Source organism: Achroia grisella, unplaced genomic scaffold (genome assembly GCF_030625045.1).
Source record: "Achroia grisella isolate CSIRO2021 unplaced genomic scaffold, CSIRO_AGI_Agris_v1 utg2156, whole genome shotgun sequence".
Classification (NCBI taxonomy): Eukaryota; Metazoa; Arthropoda; class Insecta; order Lepidoptera; family Pyralidae; genus Achroia; species Achroia grisella.
Genome location: NW_026712714.1, coordinates 2,301,521 through 2,329,105, shown reverse-complemented (window position 1 = coordinate 2,329,105; position 27,585 = coordinate 2,301,521). Strand labels below are relative to the sequence as shown.

At 31.7% G+C, this 27,585-nt stretch overlaps 2 protein-coding genes across 2 annotated transcripts in view; both read left to right on the top strand.

Moving 5' to 3' along the window:
* The first annotated feature begins 4,072 nt into the window (after positions 1 to 4,072).
* On the top strand, positions 4,073 to 17,653 carry LOC131842322 (uncharacterized). The gene is made up of 7 exons (XM_059190862.1): positions 4,073 to 4,102; positions 5,332 to 5,353; positions 5,984 to 6,109; positions 15,790 to 15,830; positions 16,814 to 16,877; positions 17,308 to 17,408; positions 17,642 to 17,653. Exons 1-7 carry the CDS (start codon positions 4,073 to 4,075, stop codon positions 17,651 to 17,653), a joined length of 396 nt encoding a protein of 131 aa, XP_059046845.1.
* A 1,159-nt stretch (positions 17,654 to 18,812) lies between these two features.
* Positions 18,813 to 27,585, top strand: part of LOC131842278 (dynein axonemal intermediate chain 7-like) — a 35,296-nt gene continuing 26,523 nt past the window's right edge. Inside the window, exons 1-9 of the mRNA XM_059190814.1 lie at positions 18,813 to 18,904; positions 20,844 to 20,977; positions 21,288 to 21,340; positions 22,262 to 22,399; positions 23,443 to 23,517; positions 23,966 to 24,165; positions 25,007 to 25,173; positions 25,795 to 25,930; positions 26,402 to 26,502. Of these exons, the coding sequence (XP_059046797.1) occupies positions 18,831 to 18,904; positions 20,844 to 20,977; positions 21,288 to 21,340; positions 22,262 to 22,399; positions 23,443 to 23,517; positions 23,966 to 24,165; positions 25,007 to 25,173; positions 25,795 to 25,930; positions 26,402 to 26,502 (1,078 nt within the window). The 5' untranslated portion in view covers positions 18,813 to 18,830. The remainder of the gene's footprint in view (positions 18,905 to 20,843; positions 20,978 to 21,287; positions 21,341 to 22,261; positions 22,400 to 23,442; positions 23,518 to 23,965; positions 24,166 to 25,006; positions 25,174 to 25,794; positions 25,931 to 26,401; positions 26,503 to 27,585) is intronic.

The window sequence follows — 27,585 nt, the reverse complement described above, 5'->3', positions numbered from 1 at the left end:
ATACCTTAATATATTAGAAGAATAATTAATCGATAGAAACAATTCCTTATTTAGATTATCAATAAACTAAACCCCCGCCCCGGCTTCGCACGGGTGTACATGTACTTTACATATAAACCTTTCTACAACAAACTAGATATCCCCGCGACTTGGTCTGAGTGGATAATAACTTTATTTTTCTAAAATAAAAGTAGCCTAAGTTACTCCTTATTAGATCGGCTACCTGACAAAAAATGTCCTGTCAAAATCGGTCCAGCCATTTCACAGATTAGCCGAAACAAACAGAGAGACCGACAAAAATTGCAAAAAATAACATTTTTTACAATTTTTCTCTTTCGTATGCATTTATATTCATATCAATACCTTAATAAACCTTTCTCTTGACTCAGTCTATCTATTGCTGAAAACTACATTAAAATCCGTTGCGTGATTTAAAAGATATAACCGTATAGACAGAAAAGGCAACTTTGCTTTATACTATATAGAGAAGTTATATTATATTTTAACTATCATTGAAGTTTTAATTAACTTTTCACTAATATATACGTATTATAGAAATGACTGTTCACAAGTGATCAAAAATTAAATATACTTTTAAGATTTCTGTTTCTACATTAATATACTTACAAATATTATATATATATAATATATATTTATATATAAGGTAAATACCAAAAGTGTCCCTTTTCCCAACAATGCCCTTCAACCGCTTTCTGTTTTTACCCAGTGGTTAGCTGGTAGAGAATGCCATATGGTAATACCATTATATTACCATTATATATATTATATATAAATATAACAATTGACGTGCTTAAACATTAGTGGAATTAAAAATATATAATAATACTAATTATTATGTTATCTGTGGTACTAAGGTACTAATTAAACATAATAATAATATAAATAATACCTGATATTAAGCAAATAAACTCTCTAAATCACTCAATAAATTCACTGCACTGATTAGAGATATTCCTCATTTTTTGAGTATATTATATTAAAGTAATATTACTTTAATATAAAATAATTTATCATCGAAACAACACGCAAGTATCTCGCTATATCTTCTTGTGATGACTCTACGTTCCGAATGAGTGTTGGAATAAAAAAATATGACTTTTCAAATATGCTTATATTAAATTTTTTGTAATAAATATTATATATATTTATTATTATTATTCTTTATTTTTTCTCAGCTTTTGCTGGTTTTCTCCACACTTACGGGCACTTATTATTATTATTATTATATATTTAAAATATATAGAAGCTGTGTACCTTGTATAAAGGGGATTTATTCTATCTATTTCTATTACTCATATACAAAACTCACAAAGTTATGAATTCGCGGTTATATCGAAGCGAGATTAATAACTTTATAACTTAACAAAGTAAGTCAAGTAAAAAAAACTAAATTTGTCATTGGATCTAACCAATGACAAAATTAGTTTTTTTTTAAATACCTACAGTCATGGAAGGTACAATTCCATTGTTTTTCTTCTTATATTTAATATATCACGTTCACAAACGTATAACAAACAGCGAGACCGACACCGACTAAGTTAATTACAGCAAAATACGCAGGCGATCGAAACAACCTTGCCGTACTTCTAATCATTTGAAGATGAATCTAGGTTGATTTTCTTACGATATTATATTCGTACGTCATAAACTTGTTAATATTATGCTGCAGGCCTCGGTGGTTTAGCGGTTTAACACAGTGTTTTACTTCCGATGGTTCTAGGTTCGATTTATGAATTCATCTTGAATCGATTTATGAAAATTGATTGTTTATGTTAGTGTTTTCCACGTGTGTATTTCGTTTATAACACCCGTAACACAAGCTCTGCTTAGCTTGAAATTATATTACAATAAAATTTATTGTAATTTGTTTATTGATGAGGATTTTTAAATGTAAACTTAAACAATACGCTTTATTATATATAATTATATTATATACTTGCTGTTCCCGCGACATCGTCCACGTAGAATTTAGTGACCGTGAAGGAATCGAACCCGCGACCATCGGTGAAGCGTTGTACTTAACCGCTAAACCACCGAGGCCGTCTTATAATACGTATATATTAATTTTTTGCCATTGGCTTCCCTTGTTATATGCCTCTTATATCTAAGATTGCACTCTGTACACCGATTTCTTATAGGATGTACCGGTTTATGGCAATTGGTACAATTAGTGATTATTACAATTGGTCTGACGTCATATAAACACAGTATGCAACGTAATACTGTTCAACATATAGCACGATTGATACAATAATGAATTCACTCAGGAAATATGTTATTTAAAATTATACCTTAAAATTAAATGTCTAGAGTTCATTTTGTAAAATTTTATTAAAAAGTACAAATTATTCATAATTGTACAAAATAGTATATAATACCAACAAAATCAGAGTTATTGTTGTCTGTTAATTTATTTATTAGACTGAGTCTGTTATACAAAAATATATAATAAAAAATAGAAAATACAATGTTAATATGAAATATAAAACTGACCAGTACGTCAGCAACAATAGTCTTTGCCAATAAATCTCCCCAAAATCAATGCAATTTAAGACAACAACCAAAATCTATACATATAAATAAAATTCGAGTATCTATTTGTAATATTGAAATAACCGTTTTTTACTACATATGAATATAAGTACATACACCAAAATAATATTTTTTACAATTTTTGTCTGTCTGTCTGTTTGTTCCGGCTAATCTCTGAAATGACTGGACCGATTTTGACAGGACGTTTTTTAGCAGGTAGCTGATGTACTAAGGAGTAACTTAGGCTACTTTTATTTTAGAAAAATAAAGTTATATTCCATGCAGTAGAAGTCGCGGGAACAGCTAGTATCAAATATAATGAATATGCAGAACATCGTTACATCTATACTCATGCTATTGATATCAATATTAATTTTATGGTAAATAATTTATTTACCTTTCAAAATTAATATCAATTCAATATCATAAACACTTCAAAGAAAGCGTTAATTTACCAATTAGTCAATCCAAGTTAATCCATTTAAAAGTATAAAATATATATACTGAATCAACACGACTTGCCCTTAATCGTTATTCAGCATATTTCCAAAGGTTTGTATGTAATGTATGGCAATTTAAGTGTAAATTAACTTCGTATCACATTACATTACACTAGTTTATTGAATTATACCTTTGTTGACCGACTGCATCGGGAAATGGAGGATATGTGTTTGTTACGATGTATCTGTAACTTATGAAGGAGTCGCTGACCCGCGCAACTTCGTCTGTTTGACACTTACTTGACATTTATCATTATACTAGCTTTTGCCCGCGGCTTCGATCGCGTTAATTTATCGCCTTAGGGGTGGAATTTATCAAAATCCTTTCTTAGGGGATGCCTACGTCATAGTAGCTTTATGTATGCAAAGTCTCAGCCTGATCGGTTTAAAATTGACAAAGTTTCATACAAACTTTCATCCCCTATTTTATCCCCTTGGGGGTAAAATTAATCGAAATCCTTTCTTAGCGGGTGCCTACGTCATAACATCTATCTGCATGCCAAATTTCAGCCCGATCCGTCCAGTGATTTGGGCTGTGCGTTGATAGATCACTATGTCAGTCACCTTTGAGTTATATATATATAGATATAGAGAAGATGTGCAGAATGCTACTATTTTTTTTTATTATGCATATAAAAACATTACACACACTACCATGTAATGAACAGAATAAAAAAAGAGTACAACAATTAAAAAAGTATTTATATATATATACTTATTTATTGTTAAAATTTTATAGACATAGTTTTTGTTTCATTAATATAAAGTTATTAAAACTTCATTAATTACATAAATTAAGTTATTCAATTTAGTATTTTGAGAATAAAACCTAATACTAATTCAATTTGTTTTTGCTTTAAACTTTTAATATAAATATAGAGCGAAAACGTTAAAAAAATCCGCTGTCAATGTCATTGATTCTTGACAAGTTTCTTATGGATTTATCTTTTTATAATATTTATATAAATCGTAGTTATGTAATATTATTTATATATTAATATAATTGTAAATTAATAATCATGGCCAAAAAAGATAAGAAAGGGAAAAAGGTAATTGTATAATATTACTTTTATTTTCATCACCACAGAGTAGAGAAGTAAGTGTTCTGTAAACTTCTGTAGTGCTGAGTTACTGATTGATCACTATCATTGTACAGACAATTACTAAGTTCATCTCGTTGATTCTCCCTACATAAAAACAAAAGTTTAGAAATCTCGACTACATCCTTGCTTTACAATTTTAAAATCGACTTTAACGCGTTATTAAAGTCGACATCTTATTGTATGGAATTAGAGATACCTTTCTTGACATAAAAAACAGTAATACATCATTAGCATTAAAGTGACATATAAATATAATTGGAGTGTCTGTTTGTAATATTGAAATAACCGTTTTTTACTACTGCATATGAATATAAATACGGTACATACACCAAAATAACATTTTTTACAATTTTTGTCTGTCTATCTATTTGTTCCAACTAATCTCTGAAATGGCTGGACCGATTTTAACGAGACTTTTATTGGCAGATAGCTGATGTAATAGGAGTAACTTAGACTACTTTTATTTTAGAAAAATAAAGTTAAATTACACGCAGACGTAGTCGCGTGTACAGCTAGTCTTAATTATATTTTTACGTCCTTACACAATCTGCTTCGGGGCTTATAGGAGAGCGCCTACTCTTCAAGCGTAGTGATTACTTGCTCAGTGACAAAATCCAGAGAGCTAAAGTTAAAACTAAACGTTTATTGTATATCAGAATCAATAGTTTAATCAATCAAGAACTTTTCAACGCATCTACTAAACAATACGAGGAGACGACATCCAGTATCAAATACTATTTCTCTTTATTTCTATTTGTTTTACATTACATTATTCTCCTATATGAACACTAAAATTCTATTACTATATTAGTTAACTAGCTGACTTCAGCTAGTACGTCTGCTTCACACTTAACATTTATGATTAAATTTCGCCCAATTTACATATATTTTTAAATTGTAGCCGATTATTCCGACGTATAAGCTATGTTACTGTAAAGTTTCATCAAAATCCGTTCGGTAGTTTTTGCATGAAAGAGCAAGTAACATCCGAAATTTTGTGAGTATGGATATACTCACAAAATTTCGAAAAAGATTAAAATTTTATGTTCAAACTACAGTTTAGTGGTAGAAAATGTAGAATGTGTTAAGTCCACGAAATGTACTTTTATGTTGGTATTATCTGCATTGAAGTTAAGTTAAGAAGAATAAATAAATATTTACATTGTTTTTTTCAGGACGATTCTAACGAACCTCCAGGTAATATTTAAATTATGTTCACTTTGTCTTAAGATATAAAAATGTAATTCCAAAGATTATTAAAAATAGCAACACGCGATTTTCTTGCTCGTTCTTCTTGTAACGAATATGAGTTCCGAATAAGCGGTAGAGTAAAAATAACAGTAAATTCAAATGTGCTTATACTGAACAAAGATTATTTCTATTTTCTATTTTTATTTTAAAATAACTGTTAAAATTACCTGTTAATAACCTATGTACATGGGCACGTTCAGAGGAAAAACAGGGAGGGTATCACTTCATAACATGATGTCCCTAGTACTGTTTATGTACATAGGCGACTGTTACCATTTACCACCAAGTCCGGCGTCAGCGTGTTTACAATTCCAAGTATATAAATAAAAATACTGTTTAGCTTTGACGCCCCGGTGGTCTAGCAGTTACTTCTGAAAGTCGCGGGTTCGAATCTTCGCACGGCACAATGTACCTATATGAATTTACCAAAAAAAAAACTATGCATTTGTATCAGTTATCTAGTACCCATAAAACAAGCTTCAGCTAGCTTAACAGGTATAGATGGCGCTGTGTGAATTGTCCTGAGTAGTAGAATATGTATAAGGATAATCAGTCAAAGTCTCTCTCATTTTCCAGAGTCTGACGTTCAGGATGAGATATTGCTGGCCACAACAAACTTGGAACCAGAACCAGAGGAGGTTCAGTACACAGACACCTCGTACACCAGTGCTTCTTTCGAGTCCTTACCACCTGTTATTGAAGGTAATCACCATTCACAATATACAAAACCTTTATATATATATATATATATATATATATATATATATATATAAATATCCCCTTGGGCACTTTGTGGCTCAGACGTGCCGTATAGGTAGTTTTTTGTTGATCCTTTTTCACTTGTTGATCCGGAGGCCTTTTGTTGATCTAATGCCAGATGACCATATATAAATGTTGATCCGTTTTGAGCCACAACTGTCACGACGAGTAATAATAATAATTAAGCGATTTATACACGATTTTATACAAATCCACCTTTTTGGCATACGAGCAGTTCTTGATCCAATTCAAACGGGCCAATCAGGGTGCAGCATTTGCCAAGGGCTTCCTCATTGGCACGTTTGGGCTACTACATTATGGCTACAGTAACTTAATAATGTCTAGCTAGTATTTCAAGAATAATAGTCTATCCAATCTAAATATTTATAGAAATCAGTCTGGAGTAACGTGACTCCAGATCAAACCTCAATACTTATTATTTTTTGGACGGGAATCTTTTCTTTTGTAACAAAGTTACTGAGCGAATAAAGAGAAGACGCAACGGCGGATCCAGGGGGGAGCGTCATGGAGGTCATGGGAGTCATGGGGGCGTCATGACTCTCCCCCCCATAGCCCAGGACTTAGGTAGACCACTAATTGAACTAAAAAATAATGAAACAGCAAATTTTTTTGCACGATCGGAGTGTTGGTGCAGTAGTATTAATTATAATTAAACATTGTTACTTAAAACATAACAGTTAAAGTACTATAACACTAAAAGCAAAATAGGTATTTTCAAAATACTTTTTCAAAATAAATTACCCTTTGAGTTTTTGTCCAAACCTCAGATATTTTATTTATTTTAGGTATATCAATCATTACATAGTATAGTATAAAACAAAGTCGCTGTCGCATCTAACAAGTACATAAATAAAGAAACAAGACTTTTTGGCTCTGAATATATTTCAAAAATCAATTACTTGTGTTAATCAATTTATATACTCGTTCTTATTTCATAGTACTTGTTTTGATCCGAATATATACAGATACCGTAACGGTCTATTAATTATGAATTTATTATACCTAACCTAGATATTTTATTTTGACGAAACTCCGTGTAGTAGTAGTATCCGATAAGGGTATGCGAACCCTAAGTATTATTTCAAAATGACCAGTAATTTCGAAGAAATAAGCCTTTGAATTTCAAATCAACTTACCAAACGGACGCTCAAGGTTCGAATCCCGCCACCGATTTTTTTTTGTTATTTTTTTTTTTGTCTTTATTCTAATTTTAAATTAACTATTTTAATAATTAAATGAATTTAATTTACATTACCTATTGTACTTTCTAAATTGTAAAGCAGCTAACAATTATAGTAAGATCTTATAAATAACTAACACAACAAGTAAAACATTTTAAATGTATTTTCTTTATTATTACAAATATTTTTTATGCATAATATAATAGTTAATATCTAATAAATACATAATGATCTGATAATCAAATTATAAGTACAGTCTCAAATTGAAAGTAAGAAAAACAGAAAATATAGAGAGAACTATAGGGATATAACAGAAAGATGTGAAAAATGGAGAAGGACAGTAAAAAAGTTACAAATTTAAATAATGTTGCCGCAATTTCTGTTTAAATGAATTTATTACATTATTATATATATTAGGCATACGACTAGCCTTATGACTGTTACTTTTTTTTTTAATCTATACATCTATACATGTAAATAAAATTGGAGTGTCTGTTTGTAATATTGAAATAACCGTTTTTTACTACTTGCATATGAATATAAATCCGGTACATACACCAAAATAACATATTTTACAAGTTTTGTCTGTCTGTCTGTCTGTTTGTTCCGGCTAATCTCTGAAATAGCTGGACCGATTTTGACGGGACTTTTTTTGGCAAGTAGCTGATGTAATAAGGAGTAACTTACGCTACAGTTATTTTAGAAAAATAAAATAAAATTTCACGCGGACGAAGTCGCTGGGGCCAGCTAGTCTATAGATATACCGAGATTTAATATTTAAGTTGCTATTATGTTGTTGACAAAATTTTACTGTAATGTTACTATTACGTTATCCTACACAATTTGTATTATTTTGGATGAATAAATAAATAAATAAATAATAATCTATACATCTATACATACAAATAAAATTGGAGTGTCTGTTTGTAATATTGAAATAACCGTTTTTTACTACATGCATATGAATATATATAAGGTACATATACCAAAATAACAATTTTTATAATTTTAGTCTGTCTGTCTGTCGGTCTGTTTGTTCCGGCTAATCTCTGAAATGGCTGGACCGATTTTGACGGTACTTCTTTTTGGCAGGTAGCTGATTTATAAGGAGTAACTTAGGTTACTTTTATTTTAGAAAAATAAAGTTTAATTCCACGCGGACGAAGTCGCGGGAACAGCTTGTATTTAATAAAAACATCTTTTTTGTGGTACTTGAGAATGTTGAAGCCTGTTGTTTGTAATATTGAAATAACCGTTTTTTACTACTTGCATATGAATATAAATACGGTACATACACCAAAATAACATATTTTACAATTTTTGTCCGTCTGTCTGTTTGTTCCGGCTAATCTCTGAAATGGCTGGACCGATTTTGACGGGACTTTTTTTGGCAGGTAGCTGATGTAATAAGGCTACTACCTAGTAACTTAGGCTACTTTTATTTTAGAAAAATAAAGTTAAAAACCACGTGGACGAAGTCGCGGGAACAGCTACTGTATAATATATTAGAGATACCTACGTGTTTTTTTATTGATGACTAGCTGTACACGGGATTTCGTCCGTGTGGAATTTAACTTTATTTTTCTAAAATATAAGAAGTTAAATTCCACGCGGACGAAGTCGCGTGTACAGCTAGTTGTCGGTAGTCTAGCGATTTAGCTAGCACACTGCTTTGATTCCTGCTTGGTGGTCGAGGGTTCGATTCCTCGCACGCTGCAAACATTTGTATTCATGAGTATGATTGTTTGTAACGGTCTGGGTGTTTTCTATGTATAGATAATGTATATGTATTTACGAAAAAAAATCTTTGTATTTATATCAGTTGTCTAGTACCCATAACATAATCTTCAGCTAGCTTAACTTGGGTCTAGATGAAGCTGTGTGAATTGTCCTGAGATTACTATTATTACTATAATAAATCTTTTCAAATCAGCCGATGTTTATTTTTGCCATAATACGTGCTGTTACCATGTGATAATATTACGTACGTACTTATTAAACTATTAACTTATTATTAAATTATTAACTATTTATACTGTTTTAAATGTGATGCGTTCATTATTTATATTTCCTTTGAATTAAAGACAAATGTATATATATATATATATATATATATATATATACATTTATATAAACTTGCACACTTAGTTGATCCAGCCACGATCCGTAGATATTGCTGATTCCACTGTCTCTCTCTTTCTATCACTATCTTTGTATTCTAATATGCGATGTTGCCGTTCCGGCATGGTCTCGGCCGGAACGGCAACATCGCATATGTTGCGCGTTGTTGCCAAATGTATTCGTCGATAGTAGTAGATACCTATACGCGATATATATTTTTTCAACAATTTCCTGCAATAGTGAATCCGTATCGGCAATTTTTTTAAATGCACAAAGATTTTTTGGCTCTGAATATATTTAAAAATCATTTACATGTGTGTTGATGAATTTATATACTAGTACATGAAGTACCTAATACTTGTTTTGATTTGAATAGGTAGCGATATTATGAATTTATTATACGTAATCTAAAGATTTTGACGAAATAAAAGTAATTAGTTATCTGTTAACCTTGACTTCATGCTGGCACCAGTATTATCAGATGATGAACATACTCTTCGAAAACTTACATACAGCAGAAATATCGTGTTTGGACTCATTAGATAGGTCTCGATGAATAGAGTTTAAAAAACTTAAAATAAATGGTAAATTAGAAATAATGTATAAATACCCCTTACGTAAAATTCAACCACTTTAAACTTAATAATAATAATAATTAGGAAAAGAGAAAAGCTATACATGTACTGAAAGTAATTGATGTCTTCCACACAATATTTTCACTATTAAACAACTCTGTTTGTTCAGTAAAAGTGTAAATACACTGGTAACCTTTAATCATATTTTATATGCAAACATTACATATACAAACCCTAAAGTTTTATTTCAGAATAGCCAGTAGTTTTGAAGAAATAAGTCTTTGAAATTGTACGTGTAACTTATATATATACTAGTTTTTTCACCATAACAAACAACACCAATATGGCCTAGTTAGTAGTTTACCTGTGTACCAATTAATAATAATAGTAATCTCAGGACAATTCACACAGCTTCATCTAGACCCAAGTTAAGCTAGCTGAAGATTATGTTATGGGTACTAGACAACTGATATAAATACAAAGATTTTTTTCGTAAATACATATATATTATCTATACATAGAAAACACCCAGACCGTTACAAACAATCCTACTCACGAATACAAATGTTTGCAGCGTGCGAGGAATCGAACCCTCGACCACCAAGCAGGAATCAAAGCAGTGTGCTAGCTAAATCGCTAGACTACCGACAACTAGCTGTACACGCGACTTCGTCCGCGTGGAATTTAACTTCTTATATTTTAGAAAAATAAAGTTAAATTCCACACGGACGAAATCCCGTGTACAGCTAGTCATCAATAAAAAAACACGTAGGTATCTCTAATATATTATACAGTAGCTGTTCCCGCGACTTCGTCCACGTGGTTTTTAACTTTATTTTTCTAAAATAAAAGTAGCCTAAGTTACTAGGTAGTAGCCTTATTACATCAGCTACCTGCCAAAAAAAGTCCCGTCAAAATCGGTCCAGCCATTTCAGAGATTAGCCGGAACAAACAGACAGACGGACAAAAATTGTAAAATATGTTATTTTGGTGTATTATGTACCGTATTTATATTCATATGCAAGTAGTAAAAAACGGTTATTTCAATATTACAAACAACAGGCTTCAACATTCTCAAGTACCACAAAAAAGATGTTTTTATTAAAAACAAGCTGTTCCCGCGACTTCGTCCGCGTGGAATTAAACTTTATTTTTCTAAAATAAAAGTAACCTAAGTTACTCCTTATAAATCAGCTACCTGCCAAAATGAAGTACCGTCAAAATCGGTCCAGCCATTTCAGAGATTAGCCGGAACAAACAGACCGACAGACAGACAGACTAAAATTATAAAAATTGTTATTTTGGTATATGTACCTTATATATATTCATATGCATGTAGTAAAAAACGGTTATTTCAATATTACAAACAGACACTCCAATTTTATTTGTATGTATAGATGTATAGATTATTATTTATTTATTTATTTATTCATCCAAAATAATACAAATTGTGTAGGATAACGTAATAGTAACATTACAGTAAAATTTTGTCAACAACATAATAGCAACTTAAATATTAAATCTCGGTATATCTATAGACTAGCTGGCCCCAGCGACTTCGTCCGCGTGAAATTTTATTTTATTTTTCTAAAATAACAGTAGCGTAAGTTACTCCTTATTACATCAGCTACTTGCCAAAAAAAAGTCCCGTCAAAATCGGTCCAGCTATTTCAGAGATTAGCCGGAACAAACAGACAGACAGACAGACAAAACTTGTAAAATATGTTATTTTGGTGTATGTACCGGATTTATATTCATATGCAAGTAGTAAAAACGGTTATTTCAATATTACAAACAGACACTCCAATTTTATTTGTATGTATAGATGTATAGATTATTATTTATTTATTTATTTATTCATCCAAAATAATACAAATTGTGTAGGATAACGTAATAGTAACATTACAGTAAAATTTTGTCAACAACATAATAGCAACTTAAATATTAAATCTCGGTATATCTATAGACTAGCTGGCCCCAGCGACTTCGTCCGCGTGAAATTTTATTTTATTTTTCTAAAATAACAGTAGCGTAAGTTACTCCTTATTACATCAGCTACTTGCCAAAAAAAGTCCCGTCAAAATCGGTCCAGCTATTTCAGAGATTAGCCGGAACAAACAGACAGACAGACAGACAAAACTTGTAAAATATGTTATTTTGGTGTATGTACCGGATTTATATTCATATGCAAGTAGTAAAAACGGTTATTTCAATATTACAAACAGACACTCCAATTTTATTTACATGTATAGATGTATAGATTAAAAAAAAAGTAACAGTCATAAGGCTAGTCGTATGCCTAATATATATAATAATGTAATAAATTCATTTAAACAGAAATTGCGGGAATATTATTTAAATTTGTAACTTTTTTACTGTCCTTCTCCTTTTTTAACATCTTTTTGTTATATCCCTATAGTTCTCTCTATATTTTCTGTTTTTCTTACTTTCAATTTGAGACTGTACTTATAATTTGATTATCGGGTCATTATGTATTTATTTATACATTTATGGGTTATATATTTATGTATGTATATTGTTATTTTTTTATAGAAATGTATATTTTGCTTTGTATTTATATATCTTTTTTTGACATTTCTTATTTATATTAGTGCACCGCCAATAATCTTTCGCTGCACCACTCATGGTTGCCTGGTAAATAACGCGGCAAGATATTAAGTCCGCCACATGTACAAATTTTTTTGTGCATTAAAGTTAAATAAATAAAAAAAATACAATACTGTTTAATGAAAATGCGTATTGTCTAGTGCTTTGAGATGTATCAAAATAAGGTCAACAAAAAAGTCCGTGATGGTATATGTCTATCTCTCAAGGATAACCAACAATAACCATTTTTTATCTTTTACATTTTACGGGAATTTTTTTTATCGTATGTTTCCCTTAAAATCATGTAAACTATGCTATTATGTCATAATCTAAAGAAATAATAATATTTTATAGTGAAATATCCACTATAAAATAGTAATGTAAGTAGCAATGTAATTCGTTACGCGCGAATCAGCTGTTATAAGGTCAAAGGTCGGTGCACCCCGCGTATTTGATAAATAGTGCTTCTCTGGATGTCTTTAAGAGAAAATGGCAGTATGTACGTGTATATGTACAAGTCCTTAAGTGTTAAGTTTTTCAAATGTACAATAAAGAATAAATATTTTTAAGTACAGTACTTACGTACATTAATATAATACCTACTTTTTACTTGTATCTATTGTCATCAAAATTAAATTATAAGTTCTTAACTTGACCACGACTATGTGACCCTCTCTTGGCGCCAAAACGAGTGAAAAAATGAACAGCATACGACGACGACGCATACCTATAGAGTGGAGCAACTGCTTATTCAGTTTTATTCAACTATTTAGTCCCTCCACCGTTATAATGAATGGAGGCGGATATTAGAATGTATGTAGCATTGCGAATATAAAATATCTAGATTAGGTATAATAAATTCATAATTGATAGACCGTTACGGTATCAGAGCCAAAAAGTCTTCTTTCTTTATTTATGTACTGTTAGATGCGACATCGACTTTGTTTTATACTACACTATGTAATGATTGATATACCTAAAATAAATAAAATATCTGAGGTTTAGACAAAAATTCAAAAGGTACTTTATTTTGAAAAAGTATTCTGAAAATACCTATTTTGCATTTAGTATTTGAAATACAAAACACGAAACTATTTTTGTTATTAGAGTGACATTTCTATGAATTCACTGTCGATAGCGAGCGGTGCGATGGAAAAAGATAACCGTTTATAAAAATATAATAAATAGCCCTGGACAATTAACACAGACTGATACTGAACTGATATAAATAGATATTTTTATTTTGTAAATACATATATAATATACATATAAAACACCCAGACCGATGAAATCAATCGATGACCGATGAGTACATATGTTTGCACCGTGCGAGAAATCGAACCCGCGACCATCGGATGTAAAGCGGTGTGACCACCGAGGCAGTCGAAATACATAAATAATCTTATGAATTTAATTTATTCTAATTTGTTTGTGTGCGCGGGGTGCGGTGTACGGTGCTCCCCCCTGCCTCCACCGTTGCTGGAGCTTGCATGTATGGAGCATTGCGAATATAAAATATCTAGATTAGTAAATTAATAAATTCATAATTGATAGACCGTTACGGTATCTATATATATTCGGATTAAAATAAGTATCGCAGTAAGGACCAGTATATAAAGTGATCAACACAATTAATTGATTTTTGAAATATATATACGGAGCCAAAAAGTCTTTGTGTATTCAAAAAATATCTAATTTGTTTGTGTGCGCGGGGTGCGGTGTACGGTGCTCCCCCTGCAACGGTGGAGTTACTATGTATGGAGCATTGCGAATATAAAATATCTACATTAGTAAATTAATAAATTCATAATTGATAGACCGTTACGGTATCTATATATATTCGGATGAAAATAAGTATCGCAGTAAGGACGAGTATATAAAGTGATCAACATAATTAATTGATTTTTGAAATATATTCAGAGCCAAAAAGTCTTTGTGTATACCAAAAATTTAGCCGTTCGGAGCCAGTCATGCACGAATTATTAGTAAAAAATGTGTCGAGTATATCGTACTATCGACGAATATATATGGCCACATCGCAAAATAGAATGCGACGTTGCCACCCCGCCTGAGATATACGCGATAGGAGTCAAGTTATTCAGTGCAAAAGGTGGAATCGGCAAGTGTTTAGGTTGTGGCGTGATCAACAAAGTGCCCAAAGAGGTGTTTATATATATAAAGGTTTTGTATATTGTGAATGGTGAGTTTATTCATATATATGAGTTTTTTTACTCAACTATGACGAAGTAGAAAGGAGGGTAATCATTTTAAGTCATTTCAAGATTAGCAAGAACGAACAAACTAACGTACGAACGAACTGTGAAAAATATTTTAAATTATTTTTTTGATATTTGTACCGTGTATGCTTTATCATATAATTATATACTTTTATGAGTATATATGTATTTATTTATATAACTTCAATAAACAAAATACGATGGTAACCGTACATGTGCCGGATTTGACGCCTTACTGCATTTTCTACTAGTCATATGTATATTTTTAATAATATATAATAATAATAAACTTTATTAACCAATAAAACACTCTTACAATATATATATTTGCATATATCATCATATATATTTATATATATTATTTCTCTGTATTAATATATTTTGATAATTCAATATTAGTTATTAAATTGCATTGATTTATTATCTCTGATCAACGCGACGCGACGGTTACCTGTTAGAGAAGCCTGGCCGCCATGCAAACAATGTTAAGTGCAAATATATGTATATAATATATATTTAGTTAAAAGCTGTTAATTTGAAATTATGGCACAAATGGATACTCATATTTGTATATACAAGAAATGGGCCAGTTTTCTATAACTTATAATTATTGATTAAACCAACAATCATGGTTGCCATAACAAAAACATCACCAACGTACAGTAAATTCATGTGCGAGTACAACAGAGTTAAAAAACCGTAATACACCACTTTGCATCGCTTATCGTCCATAAATATTGAGTTGGAATACATTTTCTTCACTAATATTATTCAATTGTTTGTCTCTTTAACATAATTTATTCTTTTACTATTGACATTCTACTACAGTGTATAAAGTCGTGTATAATTATGTAAAAACATTGTTTACTTGTTAATTTTAGAACCGAAGGCTAAGAAAAAGAAAGGAAAGAAGAAAATTGAGGTAATATATATACACATCTCTATGAAATATCAATAACTTGCTACTCGCCTCGGCTTCGCACGGGTGTACATGTATTTTATATATAAACCTTCCTCTTGAATCACTCTATATATTAAAAAAAAATACAGTACATCCACCAAAATAACATTTTTTACAATTTTTGTCTGTCTGTCTGTCGGTCTGTTTGTTCCGGCTAATCTCTGAAATGGCTAGAGGGATTTTGACGGGACTTTTTTTGGCAAGTAGTTGATGTAATAAGGAGTAACTTAGGCTACTTTTATTTTAGAAAAATAAAGTTAAATTCCATACGGACGAACCGGCCAGTACATCATATACATAGAAAACACCCAGATGATATATATAATAATTTTTTTTTTTTATTGGATTGTTTGGGCTATTGTCAGATGTGTAGCACCTGTAGCACTGCGACCTACATAGATCTATTGTGCTCGCCCTTTTCAGAGTTCGCTACCTAGACCGGTCAGGGACAAGAATTGAAGGATATTCTTAGGAGCGATCGTTTTTATCACCTCGGGAAAGAGTGTAAACTTTCCAAAGGAGATATTTCGTTTATGCATGAGTGGGCTACAACCACATAGGATGTGAAGCGGCGTTTCCTCTTCAGTTTGGCAGAATCTGCAGATACTTGTCGTGCATAGCCAAGGCCTAGTTTAGCCATATGCTTGTTTAATTTGCAGTGTCCTGTGAGGGCCCTAGTCATCATGCATATGTTGTTTTTACTCAATAGCAGTAGTCTATTGGAGTATTTGGTCGTAAATAATCATACTGATGTTTTTTTTTTAATTTCTTATTAAATTTAGGGACTTTTGTATAATCTAAGTACATACCAGTCCCATCGTACCCTAAAACTAATTAATCCTTTACCTCAGCAGTGAACATACATATACGTGCAATTGGTTAGTTGCGTTTGGTAGGAGAAATACGAATCTTTAGAAATGGTTACAAACTATACTCTTTTTCAGGCTGTCGAGGTCCTGAAAGACACAAGTGAGCTATTTCAGTGGTCAGAAGAATCGCTACCTGCAGGTCCATAAAAATATATATGAATACTAGCCACCCACCCCGGCTTATAAATCTTCCTCTTGAATAACTCTATCTATTCTCAAATTCCGTTGCGTAGTTTGAAACATTTAAGCATACATAGGTACGGACAGACAGCGACAGCGACTTTGTTTTATACTATGTAATGATTAATATAATATTATAATCTTTAAAATCTGTCTATTGAATTTAACCTTTTCACAACTAGGTTGAATCTTAATAAAATTTCAGATATAATACTCGTAGTCCGAGCATGCACTTAGAATTTATATTTTAATAAGTACTAAAAATATAATTTTTGCTCTTCATATCTTGTAATTGTAACGGTTACCTACAAACATAGACGGAGAATCATGAAAGCTCTGTAATATTATACACACATATATATAAATATAATTATCTTTAATGATTCCAGAAGAACAAAAGATAGAAGAAGAGCAGAAAGAGACCAAAAAGAAAAAAAGTAAAAAGGGAAAGAAGGAAAAGGAAAAAGAGGAAATACCCGAATTTGAAAAGGTATATATTAGAATAATGGTATCACATGTATCTAACTTACATACGTAGTTAAGTGGCTGTGTGTAGTTAAGTAAGAAACCAACATATTAATTCCTAATTTTCCTTTCCAACTCCCTAACTAATCTAAAACACAAAAAAGGTAAAAAAGACACTATAAATACAGAACTACTAAATCTTTTCTAAAGCGAGATATGTATGCGCATTGTAAGATTATACGAATATCATGTTTTAAGGTAAACTTATAATATATACTTTTGTATCTTCGTTTTATACATCTACTATATTATAATAGATACTAGCAGATCCCGCGACTTCGTCCGCGTGGAATTTAACTTTATTTTTCTAAACCAAAAGTAGCCTAAGTTACTCCTTATTACATCAGCTACCTGCCAAAAAAAGTCCCGTCAAAATCGGTACAACCATTTCAGAGATTAGCCGGAACAACAGACAGACAGACAAAAATTGTAAAAAGTATGTACCGTATTAGTATTCATATGCATATAGTAAAAAACAGTTATTTCAATTTTACAAACAGACACCCCAATTTAATTTATATGTATAGATTATTTACATTGGGGGAAGTTAGATAAGTGGAAGGGACAATAGAAAAAAATAATAATAAAAGTTCTATATCATTTAAACATCAAGTTATATATTTTGATTCTTAATCAAGAGATACAGCATAATTTACAAGAAAGAAATTTAGATAATACTAATCAATCGGCTAGAATAATTTTAGATTCCAGAGTTACTTTAAAAAGGTATTGTTAATCGAATTTTCTATAATTCCATCGGTTTAAAGATCATTTTCGCAATCTCTGTGATATTCGTTAATCGTATTAGCAATTTTATTACAATCATAAATCATTTATTGATGTTAGATAAAAATTCAATAGCCCATGATAATGCGTCCGTCACGCAACGAAACAATATAATTTTCCTTCAATAGATGTCTCAGTTGTCAATACTGTATCAAAAGTCAGTTGAAAATATAACCCGGAGTTGACGTACTCGTTTTGAGTTAATTCATTGAAAGATTATATTCTTTTTTATCAGCAGCAGTTAAAATTTTCTAAAAAGTAGAAAGTATTAAGTAGCTGTAATTACGTAGAGTTGTTTATTGCGACGTGACTTAAAAAAGTTTTTATAAAAGCTAATTTATGAATGTTAGCTATAATTATGAAATTTATATATAAAATAGTAGAATAGTAGAAGAGTATTAAAATAACATACTACTAAAAGGAATAATAGTAATACAAAATAAAGTAGTTTTTTTTATAATTGTAATATTATCTTAAATTGAACAGAAAAATTTTAGAATCCTTTCGTAGTAGGTTCTAAATAAGAAAAAAAAATATAGATACCTTCATAATTTAAAACAATAAACGAGTGTCAAATCTACAGCCAAAGAATTGGAAAAAGATGAATAAAAAAGAAAGAGAAGCTTGGATGCTGCAGAGGATAGAAGAATGGCGGGCAGAGAAGGAAGCGGAGAAGTTAGTTAGCCTTTCCTTTTTAGCTCTAACCTTTCCAATCCATACCTTCGGTACTCTATGAAAATTGTTAATGTCTAGTACGTAAAATATTGCTGTTTCACATGAAAATAGTTTCCTTGGCTGAACTGGGCTACTCATACAAGCCCTTCAAAATTAATGTATGTAAACAGTAGCGTGCAAATTTACCACACTAAATATAACATAATTTGCAGCACAGTTTCATACAGATAATATTTTGTAAACGTGACAAAAACCTACCTAGATAGATTAGAACTAAGAAATATATAGCACATTAATTGAATTTATTCTTTATTGTACACACATATAGGAAATAATAGTAATACAATAAATGTAGTGTTCAAAGGCGAGCTTTGCTTATCTCTAAAAAGAGATTTCTTCCAGTAAAGCAAGAAAATTTCATAGGATAGTATATTAACTACAATAGTCATACATAAGATAGATAGATAGATAAATTCTTTATTCACAATTACAGACACATAACATACATGAGATACAGAAAAAACACGAATTAATAAAAGAAATGTAGGTGACTTTATGTGCCGCAAAAGTGAAAAGGCAGCCAACTCAGCATAATGCTACAGATAACTGCAGCGCTGTTATTCTGTTGGCTCCTCACTTATACTATACTTATTACTAAATAAGTGTATTCTAGTCATTCTTGTCTATATTCCAAAGCGAGTTATTTTTTTTTTTTTAAGTATACATAGATGCAATGCTAACGGAATTGTAATAATCAGCCGTTTATATAAGAACTGAAATGGTAAATATGTAATAAAATATATAAAGACAGATTAGTGCCTGATTGGATAAACTGGCTTTATGACACATTTATTCCATGATTTCTTTGTCGTTGATTAGCTGGGCATTGATTAATGACTAATTTTATTATATGGCTGTCTGAGCGTTCGTATCTAAGGCAGTGTTGTTTTTTATCTATAACCTAACGGAATTTCTTCGACAAACGCCTCTATTTCACCATAGGAAAGGTGAAGATAGAGGCAGGCGTTCGTTGAAGAATTCCTCTTTTATTATTCTATCATGACAGCCTATACCAACTTTACTTGGGTCTAATTTTATACATTTCTAGTACCTATATATTCTTCTCATTTGTCTTTGTTTATCTGTAATCATTTATTTGACGGCCTCGGTGGTCTAGTGGTTTAGCACACCGCCTTACATCCGACGGAGGCGGGTTCGATTCCTCGCACGGTACAAACAATTGTATTCATAACTATGATTGTTTGTGTCGGTCTGGATGTTTACATACAGAACATACATAGATAATAATAGATATTGTGTATGTATTTACATAAAAATGTATATTTATATAAGTTGTCTAGTACCCATAACACAAGCTTTGCTTAACTAGACACTAGATGGCGCTGTGTGAATTGTCCAAGAATATTAATATTGATTTAAATGAACTAAAATATTTTCATATTCGTTGTCTATTTTTGTAATATTAATATAAACTATATTTTTCTCCGTTACCATGCCCTCATGAATTACATTAAAATCCAAGTACACGTACTACATTTTAATCTATGATATGGTCTATATCTATTGTTATCTATATAGAATTTTATTCTAATCCATTCAACTATTTGAACATCAATCAAAATCAATATATCTTTAGCTATATTTAAATCTATTACAGATAGTTGTATTGTTTGTCTTCCTAATTATTAGATCTCTGGCACACACTACTGTCCTTATTCGCTGTTTACCGCTTAATGGCTTCATGACGCCAGCAGTGTGCGCTAGAGATGGCATAATGCTTCTTTCTCTTTCCCACATGATACAGTTATGTTAACGCAAATCTACAATCAGTTCGAAAGTGTATAACATAAATCTATTTCGCAATTTGTCATATTTTATAATATAGGATAAAAAATATAATTTAAATATATCTTTCTAGACAAGCAATCCTGGCGGGCGCGAAAGAGAAACGCGCTGCCCTAGCGCGGGAAAGAGCGGAGTTGATGGCGAAAGATAATGCTGAGCAAGAGATTAGAAGGGATCTACTGCAGAAGACATGTGACTTATTCCACAGTAATTTATTTCTCACTTTTTATTAATTCTTTTCACGTATTTTCAAATAAGTTAAAACTAACAGCCAAATAAACGATTTATCTATCTATTTAACTAAATATTACATGTCATTTCTCGCGACTTCATACGCTTTTTGTGACAAAAATACTATTTTATTAGGATTCGTTCATCCGTTAGGTATGTATATATTTATATGTACGTATATATATCTCTTAGAGTTACAAATCTGTAATACAAACTTACAAAAACTCTATTCTTTTCAAAGTTATCCTTTTTATTTGTTAAATATAAAAAGGTTTCTACATTTCAGAATTTGAAAAGCAGAAGCTGGACTTTCATAACAAGAAACAGATGCAAGCGGAGGTAAATATTAATAGACTGTCTGATATTGGTAGTAAGACTTAAAACCCTTTAACACAAACTGAAAACTATACGAGTAGATGGTATTGTGACATCTATTTAATATAAATGTCATATATAAAAATTAAAGAGACTGAATGTAACCGATACCAAAAAGAAATTATAATTTTTAATTCGTAACTAATTCTCCGGTTAACAAAAAAACACAAAATCAAACATAACCTCGGTGGTCTAGCGGTCTAGCACACCGCTTTACGACCGATGATCGCGGGTTCGATTCCTCGCACGGCACAAACATTTGTATTCATGAGTATGATTGTTTGTATCGGCCTGGGTGTTTTCTATGTATAATATGTATATATTTACAAAATAAATCTATGTATATGTATCAGTTATCTAGTATCCATAACACAAGCTTTAGGTAGCTTAACTTGGGTCTAGATGGCGCTGTGTGAATTGTCCTGTGATTATTATTATATTATTATTATAGATGGAGTAATCAGAGGCATTATGTCCATATTATTGTGAATCAACACTTGATATTGGGAAAGGGATTGTTAATTATGTGGACTATATTTGACCCTAATAAATTAGTGCTGGTTAATATTTGTATTCACACGTTTCGACTTGTAAAATGTGATTATTTAAAAGAGCAACATTCAAGTTCCTTGCTCGTTCTTCTTGTGATGAGACAGTTTTTCGAATGAGCGGTAGATTAAAAAAAAATGCTACGAATAGTCGTAGCATTTATTTTAATCTACCGCATTGAATTAAGTTTATTTGAATAAAAGATTTTCTATTCTATTCTAACCTATAAGGATAAAATTTGGTAAAAGTGTTGAATAAAAGACTTATTTGTGTAATATTTAATTATTTTATTCAAAAACAGACTATATATCATGCTTCTTACGCTGTTTGTTACAGTGGCAACAGTACCTCCGCTGTGATGGACTCCCTGATCCCCGCGTCGTGACCCAGATGAACACATACTTACACCTGTGGCAGCTGAATCCCAAATGCGATGATAACGAACTCGAGAAACGATGCATTGAAGCCCTACCTGTAAATATTTATTTTACACTAGCTGTAACTTCGTCCGCATGGAATTTAACTTTATTTTTCTAATATAAAAGAACTTTTCTAAAACAAAAGTTACTCCTTATTACATCAGCTACCTGCCAAATTGTAAAAAATGTTATTTTAGTGTATTTATATTCGTATGCATGTAATAAAAAACGGTTATTTCAATATTACAAACACACTCTAAAATAAAGACACTCCAATTTTATTTATATGTATAGACTGTGATAGTTGTAAGATACGTTTGAAATTATACTTCGGTGAATAGTAGTTTGTGTATGGTGTACTTATAATGAACTAGCTGACCCTGCAAACGTTGTGTTGATATGTACATTAAAATCGCTATTAAAAAATGTATTGGGGTTGGTTATAGAATGGTGAAAATTTAGGGTTGTATGTATTTTAATGTCACATTACATAAAAATAAAAATGCCTAAATAATTATGCCCAAAAAATAAAAAATAAATATTAGGAGTGGACATTACAATCCTTATCACTTAGGGGTATGAAAAATAGTAGCGGATTCTCAGACCTACTGAATATGAATATACAATTTCATAAAAATCGATCCAACCGTTTCGGAGGAGTATGGTCACTGACTTTGTGACACGAGAATTATATGTATAAGATTAAAAAAACACATGGCAATGTATATTGAAGAGCGGGATGTACCTGACATAGGCATTGCTATGCTTACTAGATCATCCCAACACTGTGTTATTGGGGGAAAGGGGATTGTTAGCAATGTGGACTCGACCCCATTACTAGCAATGTACCATGTCAGGTTGACCTCCACGCGGTTCCCCCTGGAAACCATCATGATAAATTCCTGGTGAATTTGTCACGATGGGCTAACTGACCTGACCTCATGTTCAGCTTGTCATCCTCCACTGGTGCTCCGCCAGCGTAAACCGTTAGCGCAAGCGGATGCATCATTCCATTATCATCCATAACAAAAAAAGCCCTTATTACTAAGGGATATTAAAAAAAACATTGTGTTATTAACTCCACATATTACGTTTCAGATGTTGGAAATGCTAGAGGAGTTCGTAGCCAACTCAAGACAATACACGCCACTACAGGCGCAAAGCTACAATGAAGTAAGTCAATGTAATAGAAGTAGGAAGGGAAAAACATATCACGCCGACCCCGAACAAATGGGATAGGGAAGAAGCAGATAATGATGATGATGATGATGACTAATGTTTGACGACCTCGGTGATCTAGCGGTTTAGCACACTGCTTTAATTCCGATGGTCGCGGGTTCAATTCCTCACACGGCACAAACATTTGTATTCATGAGTATGATTGTTTGTATCGGTCTGGGTGTTTTCTATGTATATTATTTATGTATTTACAAAAAATATATATCTAAGTATTTACAACAGTTGTCTATTGCCCATAACACAAGCTCTGCTTACCGTGGGACTAGATGGCGCTGTGTTAATTGTCCAGGGTAATTTTATTTATTTATTATTTTTTATTATTCTTAATGTACCTATATTTTTGAATAAAACATATTCTATCTAGATTTCCTTCATTTCATAGGTCCGACTAGCACTCCGCGAGCAGCTCTCAAACGCAATCGAACTTGCGTCGTACACCCTACTGCGAGACTTGGAGAATCATCTAAAGTTCGACTCCATAAAACTGGCCACGTACCAACGGGAGTTTAAAGGCTTGCGGCTGAACTTGTGGGTCGCAGTTAGAATGCCTACGAGGAAACCTAAACCAGTGGAACCTGATCCGTAAGACTTTAAGTAAATTCTCTAAGTTGTAATCGTGGACATATCATACACAGTTATACTATAATATAGTAGTAATAAGCCTGGAAAATTCACACAGCGCTTCTAGTCCCAAGCTAAACAGAGCTTGTGTTATGGGTACTAGATAACTTATATAAATACTTAGATTTTTATTGTAAATAGGTACATAATATACATAGAAAACACCTATACCAATAAAAACAATAATACTTATGAATACAAATCTTTGCATCATGCGAGGAATAGAACTTGCGTTTCATGGAAAATAAGGCGGTCTGCTAAACCACTAGACCTTTTAAAAACTACAACACAGCTTCCAAAAGAAGCCTCCAAGACAGCAGAAACAGTTGACACAAAAATTCCAGCGCAGACGACTTTAATAAAGTGTAAAAATAATAATGTACATAATAGTTTTAAGATATAAACTTTTTGGGAATTAGCGATAAGTTTAGAAAAGGACAAACTTCTTCGCATTACATGGATTCACCGTGCAGGTCTCGGGTGCGCAGCCAAATTTGATAGGAGTCTGCTACCTGCTATCTCTGCTGCTATATCTCTTGTTCCCACTTTGACTGCATATAAATTAACCACTTAGGCGGTTTTCGTAATATTTATTTATTTTATTGGATCGTCATTAGGTCTATCTGTTTCTCATAGTACAGTGAGCTCTACTAATATTACACATCTAATTTTTTTCGTATATAGGAATATATTCGGTCTGGATGGTGAAATACCTACACCCTCTGAGATTTTTAATGCTTTTCGTAAGTTCTAATAATTTAATAAATGAGTTAAATAACGTGTTCTTTAATACCTTTTTTAGAGAACCAGTGGAGCTTTCCTTTCCGTCGATGCGCGTTGGCGTGAAACTGCCCAAAATCATCGATGGATCCTGCATTTGCGTCAGAGCCGCCCGGTCTATGCTGGACTTGCTCAGCGAAAGTTCTAGAAGTTACGCTTTAGCAGCTGATATGCCCAACAGGTATGAAGGTAAGTGTTCTTACTTATGACTAACTGTTACTTGTGGCTTCATGTATTTTTTAATAAAAGAGTACCTGTATCCATTTTAGTATATTTTCATTAAAATACAGATAGACCCTGTTTTACGTTAGGTACTAGTAAGAATAATGGAAAATATATCTGGTAAATCTTGCTAATATTATAAATGCAAAAGTTTGTTAGTATGGATGGATGTTTGTTACTCTTTCACACAAAAACTACTAATCAAATTTTGATGAAACTTTACAGTAACATAGTTTATACATCAGAATAACACATAGGCTATAATTTAAAAAGATATTATGTAAATTATAAGTTGCGAGGGTCAAATAGTATAACATATTTGTTGAAAATCTTGCATGAACAAATTTTGGATTCTACTAATCTTTAAACAGGCTAATGAGAACTTACAACTTTTATTCAATGAATCACTTACATATTTACTGACAGTTATTGTAAATCCTAGTTAAATGAGGACTATAGGTAAATGTCACATATTTTATTCATTGTAAATACAATTTTTTCATATAAATATCGTAGTTAATTGTAATGTAGTAATTGTGTTTTGGTTGGTGTAAACCCTGTTGGTGAACTTATAAATAAATATTTCAGATCTATTCATATTCAATGTGAAAGAGCATGTCGATATTGACAAGCTGAAGAAAGTACAAGACGAAATCAGGTCGAAATTCTACAAAGAGATACGGGAGAAGATAAAAGAGTTGGAGAACTTCTTAAAAGCTAACCCGTGAGTTCATCGCTTTTTTAAAATGGACGATAATAGAATGGTACACTCGTCTGCATTAACAACGTACGAAGCAATGGATTCATGAATCCTCTTTACTAATAATTACTTCTCCTCCAATTCATAAGAGCCTGTACCATACTAGTAGCCTATCCCGGATATGCCCGCGTGCAGGCCCTCGTCGAAGTTCACCTGTCGATTTTCTATGTGTTACATATATTAACATAACGTACAGGCTGTTATTCTGGAAGAATGTACATTTAGAACAGTGACACAATCTGAGACCCAGTGATTCTGTTGTTGACTTTCTTTATAAAAAAAATCGGTCTCTCTCTGTTCACAATATTGGTTCAGTATAAGATTAAGTTTAAGTATATTATTATATTGTTCCACAAGAGTCACGAGTAGTATCAAGAATTAGAGGCCGAGTGATTTATGTTTATTTATATTGAAAAAACACAATTCCATTTACAGATACACAAAAAACGAGAAGGAGAAAGACGACTTGGATAATTTAAATATGGCGGAACCGCCATTCCTACCGGATCCTAGGACTTTTATATCCGAACAAAATGGTTGGTAGTAATATGCAATTTCACGCTCTCTTCTGTACACACACATATGTACAGTTATTTTGTTATTTGTATAACTGACATTATTATTTTCTATTTATATATTGACTTCAGCTGCGATGTGATACAGCAGAAGTTTTCGTAGGGCTAATTGTTTATGTTTAAATTTATGTGTATATATATATATATATATATATATAGAACTATTGTATATATATGGAATTAATATAGATATATAACCTTAGTTAAGTCTCTTTTCTATTTGTTTTTTTTTTTTGCTTAATAAAGTTATTATTATTATTATTATATGGGTGTGTGTGTGTGACACACAGCGCCATCTGATCAGAAAATCAGCAGAGCTTAAGTTATGGATACTAGACAACTGACATGAATACATAGACGCATTAAGCTATGTATAGAAAACAGAGACCTATTACAAGTAATCAAACTCATGAATACAAATGTTCGTACCGTGCGAGGAATCGAACCCGCGTCCATTGGATGTAAGGCGGTGTGGTAAGCCGCTAGACCACTGAGGCCGTGAAATGGTTCTATTGAGTAAATAGTTTACAAAACAACAATACATTTCAAATAGGTTCAATAAAATGAGGACGTGTACTCAATTCAATTATTTTCGGTGTCAGCCATGAATTTAAAGATGTTTTTGCATTAATTCGAATTAATTACAATTAATTTCATTACTTTTAAGAACGCCCTAACCTAGTAGTTTATTATCCCGACATAAAAACCTCTAAAGTTGTGTATTCAAATCTGACCTACATTAATAACTTGTGTGAGTGATAGCTAACTGTGTCACTATAGCACAGTCAACTGTGCTATAGTGATAGGTAACTGTGTCACTATTGCACAGACAACTGTGCTATAGTGATAGGTAACTGTGCCTCTGGCTATCCTAGTTGAGATTTCAGTCATAATTTTATTAATTTTTAAATATTATCTACTAAATAATAATAACAATAAATATTTTATCTCTGTTTTAAATACATACATAATATACATAGAAAGCATCCAGACCGATACACAAACACAAATGTTTGTAATACTCTTTTTTCGGACTACTGTAAT

Bases quoted from the DNA above. Each gene is read 5' to 3' on its own strand.
- LOC131842322 (XM_059190862.1), top strand. From the start codon at position 4,073: ATGGCCAAAAAAGATAAGAAAGGGAAAAAG. The intron at 4,103-5,331 runs GTAATTGTATAA...TGTTTTTTTCAG, and splicing joins AAGATAAGAAAGGGAAAAAG to GACGATTCTAACGAACCTCC. The intron at 15,831-16,813 runs GTAATATATATA...ACTCTTTTTCAG, and splicing joins AAGGAAAGAAGAAAATTGAG to GCTGTCGAGGTCCTGAAAGA.